Below are 12,677 nucleotides of genomic sequence, written 5' to 3' on the forward strand. Positions count from 1 at the left end.
GAAAACAAAATGGCAAAATACTAGGCAGAAACATGTGTTAACACTGTGATAAAGTGCATAGTGCTAATAAGGTGATACATATAGTGCTTACTCATGTGGGTATGGTGCCCGCTGAGTACGTAGCTCCAACGCATGTTTTGCAATATTTGCTTCTTCGGGAGACTTGTGTACTGCTGCTTCAGATTGATGTGTCATCACTAGTGTTGAGCATTCCGATACTGCAATTATCGGGTATCGGCCGATATTCGCTGTATCGGAATTCCGATACAGAGTTTCGATATTTTTGCGATATCGGATATCGGAATCGGAAGTTCCTATGGTGCAATTATGCAGTACAATGAAGTGTGGGTGGTGCGTAGGTGGTGCATGGGTGGAGACTGGGTGTGTGTGTGCGGGCAGTGTCTGTGCGTGACCGTGGGGCTCTCTGCGTGTGTGCCAGGGCTCTATGTGGCGTGCGGGGTCTCTGTGCGGCATGCGAGGTCTCTGTGTGGCGTGGGGCGTGTCTCTGCGGTGGGTGGGGCGTCTCTGCTGTGGGCGTGGTCTCTGTGCGGCGGGCGTGGTCTGTGTGCGGCGGATGGGGTCTCTGCGGGGTGTCTCTGCGGGGCGTGCGGGGTCGCTGCGGCATGCGGCATGTCTCTGTGCCTGGTGTCTCAGTGCGGGCATCGTCCGATGGGACTACAAGTCCCATCGGACGATGCCTACTACACTGACAGTGATTGACACATTAGCCAATGATGGGACAGTAGTAGTCCCATCATCCGGCTAATGTGTTGAATGAAAAACAAAAAAACATACTACATACATACTACATACAGTACATTCATACATTACATACATACAGATATACAGTACATTAAACATAGAGTTCATACTCACCATTACTTGTCGCTTTGTTCCCCGAAACCAGTGTCATCTGTAAAAAAGGTGAAAAAAACAAACAACCAATATACTCCCTGTCCGCAGAAACCCACAAGTGTCCCACGATGATCTCCCGTGGGAACAGCAGCAACAGCTGTTGCAACCGCTCTCCAGGGGCCCCAGAAACACAATGACGGGAGGAAGGGATTCCTGCGATGCTGTAAAAAAAATAGTCCTTAGCCTCACCTATGGCATTGCTGCATGAGGAATTTTCCCTCGCAGCAATTGCCATAAAGTAAGACTTTGAACTTTAGTAACCTCAGTGATGCACTGCAGGAGCCATTGTCTCCTGTCAGTGTGTCACTGAGGGTCCTATAGTGCAGTGACATCACCTGATGTCACTGTTCTATAGGGGAGATCATCGTGGGACACTCGTTATTAATTGGACTACGGCGGACAGGTAGTATACCTGGGGCAGCTGCAGACTGGTAATTGTAGCCGGGGGGGGCAATATCCATGGCCCCTCTCTAGGCTATGAATAAAATATAGGGGGACCTCACATCATTTTTTTGGGGGGGTCCCCCTATTTTAATAGCCAGTAAAGGCTACACTGACAGTTGCGGGCTGGTATTCATAGCAGGCTACAAATATTGGCCCCCGGCCGTCGGTGCATAAAATTGTGCGGGAGCCCACACCGTTTTTTTCCGCTTTTTTCGTGCCATCGGTCCGCCAAAACAAGACAGATCCGTTGCACAACGGACGCAACGTGTGGCCATCCATCGCGATCTGTCGCTAATACAAGACTATGGGTACAAAATGCATCCTGCGAGCACATTTACAGGATCCGTTTTTTTCAGCCGGATCTTTTTTTCCTGCCGGATCCTTTTTTCCACCGGATCATTTTTTTCCACCAGATCCGTTTTTTTCTCATAGAGTTGTATTAGCGCCAGAATGCATCTGATGGCCACACGTTTCTTGCTAGATCCGTCGCTGTTCGCTTTTTCGACGGATAGAAAAACCGTTCCTCTGTATGTGTTTTCCGTCCGGCAGAAACAGCTTTTTGATGGATCCTGCAAAAAACGGATGAAACATGTGGCCATCAGGCGCATTCCGGCGCTAATACAACTCTATGAGAAAAAATGGATCTGGCAGAAAAAAAACAATCCGGTGGAAAAAAACGGATCCGGCGGAAAAAAATGGATCTGGTGGAAAAACGGATCTGGCGGAAAAAAACGGATCTGGTGGAAAAAAACGATCCGGTGGAAAAGAAAGGAACGTTTTTTTGGCCGTCGCGCCTGCCATTTTCTACCACGCATGTGCGGCGGAAGCTCCGCCCCCTCCTCCCCGCACTTCAGAATGGGCAGCAGATGCGTTGAAAAACTGCATCCGCTGCCCACGTCATGCACAAATTTCACAACGTGCGTCGGTACGTCGGCCCGACGCATAGCGACGGACCTGTACCGATGCAAGAGTGAAAGAGGCCTTAATGAGCGTTGAAATAATAAAAAAAAGAAAGCGGAAAAAACGGCATGGGCTCCCGCGCAATTTTCTGCGCCAGAGGGGGAAAGCCGACGGCCGGGGGCCAATATTTGTAGCCTGCTATGAATACCAGCCCGCAACTGTCAGCGTAGCCTTTACTGGCTATTAAAATAGGGGGACCCCCGAAAAAAATGACGTGCGGTCCCCCTTTATTTTATAGCTAGAAAGGCTATGCAGACAGCTGCGGGCTGATATTCATAGCCTAGAGAGGGGCCATGGATACTGCCCCCCCCCCCCGGTTACAAATACCAGTCCGCAGCTGCCCCAGAAATGGCGCATCTGTAAGAAGGATACCTTCCATCATTGTATTCCTGGAGCCCCTGGAGAGCAGTCACATCAGCTGATGCTCCTGCTCTCCTCCGGAGAAAGTTGTGGGGCACTCGTTTTATTTGGATTTCTGCGGATCAGGGAGTATAGTGTTTGCTTATTATTTTACTATTTTTTACAGGTGACAAATGGCTTCGGGGAACAAAGTGACAAGTGATGGTGAGTATATACTCTATGTTATATGTACTGTATGTCTGTATGTATGTTGTATGTATGTATGTACTGTATGTATGTACTGTATGTCGCATGTCCCATGTCACATGTTGTTGCATGTCCCATGTCGCATGTTGTTGCATGTTGCCGCATGTCCCATGTTGTCGCATGTCCCATGACGCATGCCCCATGTTGCATGTTGTCGCATGTCGTCGCATGTCCCATGTCGCATGCCCCATGTTGCATGTTGTCGCATGGTGCATGTTGTTGCATGTTGTCACATGTCATCGCATGTTGCCGCATGTCGCATGCTGCATGTCGCATGTCATCGCATGTTGCATGTCATATGTTGCATGTCGCATGTCCTCGCATGGTGCATGTCGTCGCTTGGTGCATGTAGCATGTCGTCGCCTGGTGCATGTCGCATGTCGTCGCATGGTGCATGTCGCATGGTGCATGTCGTCGCATGGTGCATGTTGCATGTTGTCGCATGGTGCATGTCGTCGCATGTCGTCGCATGGTGCATGTCGTTGCATGTCGTCGCATGGTGTATGTCGCATGTCGTCGCATGGTGCATGTCGCATGTCATCACATGGTGCATGTCACATGGTGCATGTCGCATGTCATCGCATGCTGCATGTTTTGCAAATTTTTATCGCCGTTTCATTGCTAATTTTTCCAGTGTGGTTAAACCCTTGACCGATTTGACGAAGAAAGGCGCTGATGTGGCGAATTGGTCCTCTGCGGCTGTCTCTGCCTTTTAGGAGCTTAAACATCGATTTACTTCTGCTCCGGTGTTCCGCCAACCGGATGTTTCTCTTCCGTTTCAGGTTGAGGTTGATGCTTCTGAGATTGGGGCAGGGGCCGTTTTGTCTCAAAGGGATCCTGTTGGTTCCTTAATGAAACCATGTGCCTTCTTTTCCCGTAAGTTTTCGCCTGCTGAACGCAATTATGATGTCGGCAATCGGGAGTTGTTGGCTATGAAGTGGGCGTTTGAGGAAGTGGCGACATTGGCTTGAGGGAGCTAAGCACCGTATTGTGGTCTTGACCGATCATAAGAATTTGATTTACCTCGAGTCTGCCAAACGGCTGAATCCTAGACAGGCTCGATGGTCCTTGTTTTTTTCCCGTTTTGATTTTGTGGTCTCGTACCTTCCGGGTTCTAAGAACATTAAGGCTGATGCCCTCTCTAGGAGTTTTTTGCCTGATTCTCCTGAGTTCTTAGAACCGGTCGGTATTCTGAAAGAAGGGGTGGTCCTTTCTGCCATTAACCCTGATTTACGACGGGTTCTTCAGGAATTTCAGGCTGACAAACCTGACCGCTGTCCTGTGGGGAAACTGTTTGTTCATGACAGATGGACTAGTAGAGTGATTTCTGATGTTCACTGTTCCATGTTGGCTGGTCATCCTGGCATTTTTGGTACCAGAGACTTGGTTGGTAGGTCCTTTTGGTGGCCTTCTTTGTCGCGTGATGTGCATTCTTTTGCGCTCCCGCTCCCGGCGCGGTCCCTGCAGTCCCGGCTTCTCCCGGTGCTGCATCTTCTTGCTGTATTGAGCGGTCACAGTTACCGCTCATTTTCAGTCATGAATATGCGGCTCCACCTCTATGGGAGGTGGCGCCGCATATTCATTTCTGTAATGAGCGGTACCATGTGACCGTTCAATACAGGAAGAAGATGCAGCGCTGGAAAAAGCCGGGACTGCAGGGACCTCGCCGGAGCAGGTAAGTATAACTAGACAGCCCCCGCTCCCCCTCCCCTGCCGACCCCCAGGTATGACTCGAGTATAAGCCGAGAGGGGGACTTTCAGCCCCCCAAAAATGGGCTGAAAATCTCGGCTTATACTTGAGTATATACGGTAGGTTTTGAAGATATCTGCTTTAGGTCTGTAATTAAATTGATCCGATATGTGTAAATGAACAGAGAATACTTTTATCCTTTTTCCTGCTAAATCTTAGTAATTATCAGCATAAAGAATCCAAATACACAGTGCTCATCTCCATACTGCGAAAAAGAAACGTCTGTTCAGAGTTCTGGGGTTTGTAATATATTTGGCTGCAAAGCTTACAAATATGAATGTAAATGTTTTCATACATGAACAGAATGCAGGATACATTAAATTATACTGTACTAGTTAAAATTATTCTGCACATGCTGATTTTCCTTCCTGTTTGTAAGCAAGTTATTTTTAATTGCACTTGCAGCCACATGAGCTTTAAAAATTCTGTAACCCCATGCTGCATCTTACAATCACTACGCAAGAAGCAATTTGAAGACACATCAGGAAGAAAAATATTTCCAATTGATTTACAAATATGCTGTATTTCGAGAGACAAAGTCATTTTCTTATTAATATATCAAGATACATTCTGGCAGGGTTACAATTTCCCTTTAGTCAACGGTAATCCCCAGCGCATTATTTAAAATATATTGATAGGATGTTTTGATAGGGTATATCCAGGCACATACAGACATAACAGACCAGTTTCAGTCTGTGTGCTAGAGACAAGGGTTGCTTAACACACAAACCTAAGGTCTGCATTGAAAAAAATTGCAGCTTGTGTAATTTTGGCTCAAATTATAGACTAACTTAATGCATGTAATCAGGAGGTAACTCCTAAACTCTTTGACTACGCAGATGAACACATGGAGCTGCACATTGACCAATAATGCCTACAATTTATCGACATGACTGACCAACAAAGTAAAGGAGCAGAAATATCACTCACTAGTGGTGATCCTGCTTAACGAGTTTGTCCAGCCTTAGGCTACAAGTCTGCAGTCAGTCTATGTGACTTCAGACTTGTGAATCCTTACATTGCATGCACTTTGTGCTGTGAAGAATTTCCAGTGCCAACACCAGGAGCAGCGGGAACGTAACTGCAAGTATTTGATTTGAATATATGTGATCACAAGCTGAATAGATCAGTGCAGCTTCACTCAACGCAAGCATATTGATCAGTCTACTAAGAATGTGGATGCAAGAATGCAAATCGAATACTTGAGGTCACATGACTGCCATTCACATGAACAGCATTGGTTATCCTCCCAGCGATCAGTTCGCATGATGTGAGGATTCACAAGTCTGCTGTCACATAGAATGACTGAACACGTGAACCCTAAGCCTGGACAACCCCTTTAAAGACAGCTGCCCACACTTATTTGGGGCTGCCTAGCCTTTCAGCATTTATATAACACATAATCAAACAGTAAATTCTCTCAAATAGATTTCTTAATGCATGTTTAAAAATTACATTATTGATGAACATACCCATTTTGGCATTTTTCCTCCATGGGGGTCATGATGATGATATTGAAGGACAATAACTGTTACAACCACAGAGAGACCCACAATTATCATTGTACTGGCAAAGTACTGAGCTGCAAAACATAATAAAGGAAAACCAGAATGAAGAAATAGGCTTAAAGATTAAATTAATTTTATTGTAAATACTATGTACTGTGGAAGGATAACTTAACTTCTCCAAAACTCTCTGTATCAATTTCTTTTTTGGCTAATATCCTTGGTCATGTTGCATTTCTCATTACTGGGTTGGGCAATGACCCATATGGTAGCTGTAGCTACCTTCAATAGGTGACACTATAGACACAGTTTTGTATACTTTTTAACATGGATCAATGCCTGTAATGAGAACCAGTATGGTCACAATAACTGCATAATATTATATATAAAGTTGTTTCTGAATTACTTAAACTTCATTTATACATCAGCTATTATCCTTGTATGCAAAAAAAAAAAAAAACAGTACGAATGTCATCAGTGTGCTGGTTCCAATTTTCATCAGTGTTTAATCAATGTTTCAGTTTTTACCACCACTTTCATGTGATTTTTTCATATGAAAAAATTAAATAAGTTGCAAAGATTCTCCTGTCTATTGCAACTGTGTACTGTCCATGATTTTCATGGACCAACAAACTTATCAGATATACACGTGTATAAGCTGAGTTTTTCAGCAATTTTTTGTGTGCTGAAAATGCCCCCCTCGGCATATACAAGAGTTAATTGTCCCAAAAAGCTGGTGGGGGGAGGGGGATCGGCAGAGCAGCCGGTCACAGAGGCAGGAGTCGGCGGATGTGACTAACACCTGCGCATTGCTAAAGAGAAATGAATATTAATTTCTCTTATAGCGTGCACAGTGACACCCACAGCCGCTGGCTTCCAGGAGACATCCTACTCACCCTCAGTGTACCCTCACAGCATCTTGTTGGTCTCAGCGCCCTCGCAGCATCTCTTTGGTTCCGGCTTCCAGCAGCTCTTCCTGTGCTGAGCAATCATGTGGCACCACTCATTAAGGTAATGAATATGCATGCGTCTCCACTCCCATAACCGTGGAGGGAATATTCATTACCTTAATGAGCGGTGCCACGTGATCGCTCAGCAGGAAGAGCTTCTGGCGCTGGAATGACGTGTTACAAGGGCACGCTGGAGGGTGAGTAGGATGTTTTTTTGTAATAGGAAGCATGCATACAAAGATGGGAGGTGGGGAGCCACACATACCAGGAAAGATACTGGGGGTACCACGCATACCAGGACAGCTGCTGGGGGAGCCACGCATACCAGGACAGCTACAGGGGGAGCCATGCATACCAGGATAGCTACATGAGGATCCACGCATACCAGGACAGGGGGAGCCACCCATACCAGGACAGCGACGGGGGAGCCACGCATACCAGGACAGTGATGGGGGAGCCATGTGTAACACCCCAGGTAACCGGTTGTTACAGTGATGTTGCCTTCCTTTCGGGGAGGGATATATCATGCTTGGAGGCAAGGAGGATTCTCTTTACCAGGTAAGCACCTGCACACAACACAATCTTAATCCAGGCCAGGAGGAGGAGCTCAGGACCCGGATTCAGGGGAGCTTCCCTAAGCTTTATATATCCTAGTCTGAAGGAGGAGCTAGTTAGTCTCCAGGAGGGAGAGATAGGAAAAGGATGTATGGAACAGATAGAAAGGCTGAGCTGCAGCCTCTGGAAAGAGAGATTGCCAGAGAGGAGCTGGTCAAGGAACCTCAGCTAGGTGTAGCTGATAAGAGAGAGGTGCAGTTGAGCAGATATGGGAGTCTGCAGCTCCTGGCAGAAAGTGGAAGAAAAGCAGTGAGAACAGACAGTGGGCCGTGCAGCAGAAGTGTGACCTGCAGCTCCAGGACAGAAGATAACCCGAGGGGTTAAATGTAGTGAGCATCAGCGGGGACCTCGCACATCAGCACAAGTAGGAAAGGCTTACAGACCTCACCTGGGAGAGGGATAACCTTTGCCTCCAAGCCGGCCGGACCACGCCACCACCTATGCCTGGTATCCTGGACTGTAGACTGCTCCTACCAGTAAACCAGGTAAAGACTTAACAACTCTGTGCCCTCCACTTATTTACTGGCATACATCACCCTTGCCATATGCCTTGGAAGCCCTGGGGACCCCGCCTCACCTGTGTGAAGCGTCACCATCTTGCTGCAGCAACATCACCCCAGAGGACCCCTTTAAGCAGCGTCGGTCCCACTGACCGAGAACCACAGGTGGCGTCATGAATAGACTTTATTACCAAATTCCCTTTAAAGACCTTCCCCTTTTACCGTATATACTCGAGTATAAGCCGAGATTTTCAGCCCAAATTTTAGGGCTGAAAGTGCCCCCCTCGGCTTATACTCGAGTCACGGTAGCGGTGGGGTCGGCAGGTGAGGGGCTGAGGGCGCTGGGGTATACTTACCTAGTCCCAGCGATCCTCGCGCTGTCCCTGCCGTCCCACGGGCTTCGGCGCTGCAGCTTCTTCCCCTCTTCAGCGGTCACGTGGGACCGCTCATTACAGAAATGAATAAGCGGCTCCACCTCCCATAGGGGCGGAGCCGCTTATTCATTTCTCTAATCAGCGGTGCCGGTGACCGCTGATAGAGAAAGAAGCTGCAGCGCCGAAGACAGGAGGGGACAGCGCGAGGATCGCCAGGACTAGGTGAGTATGTTATATTCACCTGTCCTCGTTCCAGCCGCCGGGCGTCGCTCCATCTTCCCGGCCGGCGCCTCCATCTTCCCGGCGTCTGCGCTCTGACTGTTCAGGCAGAGGGCGCGATGACGCATATAGTGTGCGCGGCGCCCTCTGCCTGATCAGTCAGAGCAGAGACGCCGGGAAGATGGAGGCGCCGGAACGAGACGCTGGGAGCTGCAATCAAGGGAGGTGAGTATGTGTTTTTTTTTTTTTATTGCAGCAGTAGCAGCGGCAGCACAGATTAATGTGGAGCATCTATGGGGCACAGTGAACGGTGCAGAGCACCGTATAAGGCACAGCTAGGGGGCACAATGAACGGTGCAGAGCACTGTATATGGCACATCTATGGGGCACAGTGAACGGTGCAGAGCACCGTATATGGCACATCTATGGGGCACAATGAACGGTGCAGAGCACCGTATATGGCACATCTATGGGGCACAGTGAACGGTGCAGAGCACCGTATAAGGCACAGCTAGGGGGCACAATGAACGGTGCAGAGCACCGTATATGGCACAGCTATGGGGCACAATGAACGGTGCAGAGCACCGTATATGGCACAGCTAGGGGGCACAATGAACGGTGCAGAGCACTGTATATGGCACAGCTAGGGGGCACAATGAACGGTGCAGAGCACCGTATATGGCACATCTATGGGGCACAGTGAACGGTGCAGGGCACCGTATATGGCACATCTATGGGGCACAGTGAACGGTGCAGAGCACCGTATATGGCACAGCTATGGGGCACAATGAACGGTGCAGAGCACCGTATAAGGCACAGCTAGGGGGCACAATGAACGGTGCAGAGCACCGTATATGGCACAGCTAGGGGGCACAATGAACGGTGCAGAGCACCGTATAAGGCACAGCTAGGGGGCACAATGAACGGTGCAGAGCACCGTATATGGCACAGCTATGGGGCACAGTGAACGGTGCAGAGCACCGTATATGGCACATCTATGGGGCACAGTGAACGGTGCAGAGCACCGTATATGGCACAGCTATGGGGCACAATGAACGGTGCAGAGCACCGTATAAGGCACAGCTAGGGGGCACAATGAACGGTGCAGAGCACCGTATAAGGCACAGCTAGGGGGCACAATGAACGGTGCAGAGCACCGTATAAGGCACAGCTAGGGGGCACAATGAACGGTGCAGAGCACCGTATATGGCACAGCTATGGGGCACAGTGAACGGTGCAGAGCACCGTATAAGGCACATCTATGGGGCACAGTGAACGGTGCAGAGCACCGTATAAGGCACAGCTAGGGGGCACAATGAACGGTGCAGAGCACCGTATATGGCACAGCTAGGGGGCACAGTGAACGGTGCAGAGCACTATATGGGGCACAGCTATGGGGAAATATGAACGGTGCAGAGCACTATATGGCACAGCTATGGGGAAATAATGATCTATTTTTATTTTTGAAATTCACCGGTAAATGCTGCATTTCCACCCTAGGCTTATACTCGAGTCAATAAGTTTTCCCAGTTTTTTGTGGCAAAATTAGGGGGGTCGGCTTATACTCGGGTCGGCTTATACTCGAGTATATACGGTAATTGAGCGCCCAGGGCCACGGACCGGGTCGCAGCCACCGTGACATCCCCTTTAAGAGCGACCGGACCGGGTACCGAGTATCTCCATTGCCCTGGTGGGCGACTCACATGCATACCAGAACAGGACGAGGGAGCCATGCACACCGGGACAGGGATGAGGGGACAATGCATACCCGGCTTATACCCGAGTCAATAAGATTACCCAGTTTTCCATGGCAAAATTAGGGGCCTTGGCTTATACTCGGGTCGGTTTATGCTCGAGTATATATGGTACATTGGCCGTATTAATCTGTGACTCATTAAAAATAGACATGTCTCTGTTTTGTTTTATTGTGAACTACACAACCTGCAAAAAAAACTGACATGTCCTCACCAAGACACCAAGGAGAGCAGACGTGTCTGTCTGCTCTCTGCTGGATGAGGACAATAAGGCGCCGTGCTAGTGGCAGCCCATTGCAGCAGCAATAGTTTTGTTTTGTTTTAGTTTTGTTTTGTTTTATTTTGTTCTGTTTTACTTTACTTTATTTTATTTTGGAATTATTTTTGTTATGTGTGAACCTTTTTCTTTCTGAACCTCAGCTTTTTTGGTACTCCTAAGGAGTTATCCTTCTGAACTTGGATCCGCTGGAATGCTTCCCTTGGATTTATGCTGAACCCTTGGATTTCCCCTTGGCTGGTTGCTTCTGAACCTGGGATACTCTGATTTGTTTCCCCTGGATGCATACTGCTACCCACAGCTTTCTGGATGTATGCTTCTGATCCTTGACTCCCCTGGAAGGTTTCCCTTGGATGTTTGCTGCTACCTGCAGCTATCTGGATTTACAGTGCATTTGTGATCACCTTGCAACCTAGGACTGGTATTATACGCACCTACTGCCAGGCGGCCACTACCTGTCTGGGAATTGGCACAGCTATGTCTGGAGGAGTGCACTGTATACCTCCCTACACGGACAGGCTTAGTGCGACTAACATGGGCAAGGTTTTGATTGATGTCCCTAAGTCTGTTCATAAACGAGTTGCTTACTCAAGGGGCCGACTTCTGGAGCTGCGCAGGCTAATGCCTTCTCCTGCGGTGGGTAGACCACGTGTCCCGTGTGAGGTAAGGCGACCCTACAGAGGCTGCAGAGCGGGCAAAAAATTTAAGGCAAGGCGAAGACGGTTTAAACCTGTAGTTCCGTCCATCATCATGGGGAATGTTCAATCACTGGGTAATAAGTCGGATGAACTGCTGGCATTAATACGGACCCAGAGGGAATACAAAGAATGCAGTTTGATATGTTTTACTGAAACATGGTTACATGGCGAGATCCCAGACTCAAGTGTTTCAGTACCAGGATTTCACATGGTCCGGGCGGATAGAGACACTATGAAGAGCGGCAAAAAAAGGGTGGTGGAGTTATACTCTACATAAACAATGGTTGGTGCAATCAGGGGCATGTGACTGTAAGGGAGCGCCATTGTTGTCCGAACATTTAATTGCTAGCTGTTGGCCTCAGACCTTACTATATTCCTAGAGAATTCTCGCTTGTTACTGCAATAGTGTTGTACATACCACCAACTGCAAACCATGAGGCTGTAGGTGAAGTACTGTCAGGAGTCATTGCCCGGCTCCAGATGAAACATCCCAACTCGCTTACTGTAATCTCTGGGGATTTTAACCGGGCTAAAATGTCTACTGCCTTACCTAAATTCTATCAATTTGTTAAATGTACAACACGTGACAAAATTACGTTGGACTTACTCTATGCGAATGTCAAGAATGCTTATTCATCCTCTACCCTGCCGCCCTTGGGGAAGTCTGATCACAATCTTGTACTATTGTCACCAGTCTACCAACCTGTTGTTAGTACACAGCCTGCTAAGATTAAATCAGTTAGAATGTGGAATCCAATGAATGAACAGGCTTTACAGGATTGCTTTCATCTTACAGACTGGGATGTGCTGCTTGGGACAATGGACGAGTATACAAATGTTAATGAAGTGGTTGGTAGAGTGACTGACTACATTAACTGCTGCACTGATATGTTGGTGTCGACTAAAAAGATTAGGTGTTTTGCAAACAACAAGCCATGGATAACAAAGGAATTGAAGCATTTGCTCAACAGGAAAAAAAAGGCATTTAAACTGGGTGACAAAGAGGAAATTAAAATGATACAGCATGAATTGAAGCATAAAATAAAGGAGGCCCAGGAAGCCTTCAGAATTAAACTTGAAAAGAAACTGTCCCACAATAATACCAGAGAG

The 12,677-nt window shown here is 47.9% G+C and overlaps 1 protein-coding gene across 1 annotated transcript in view; it reads right to left on the reverse strand.

The window, feature by feature from the left end:
* Window positions 1–12,677, reverse strand: part of CHRNA7 (cholinergic receptor nicotinic alpha 7 subunit) — a 622,924-nt gene that overhangs the window by 13,531 nt on the left and 596,716 nt on the right. Inside the window, exon 9 of the mRNA XM_069765888.1 lies at window positions 6,148–6,257. Within this exon, the coding sequence (XP_069621989.1) occupies window positions 6,148–6,257 (110 nt within the window). The remainder of the gene's footprint in view (window positions 1–6,147; window positions 6,258–12,677) is intronic.

Source organism: Ranitomeya imitator, chromosome 4 (assembly GCF_032444005.1).
Source record: "Ranitomeya imitator isolate aRanImi1 chromosome 4, aRanImi1.pri, whole genome shotgun sequence".
NCBI lineage: Eukaryota > Metazoa > Chordata > Amphibia > Anura > Dendrobatidae > Ranitomeya > Ranitomeya imitator.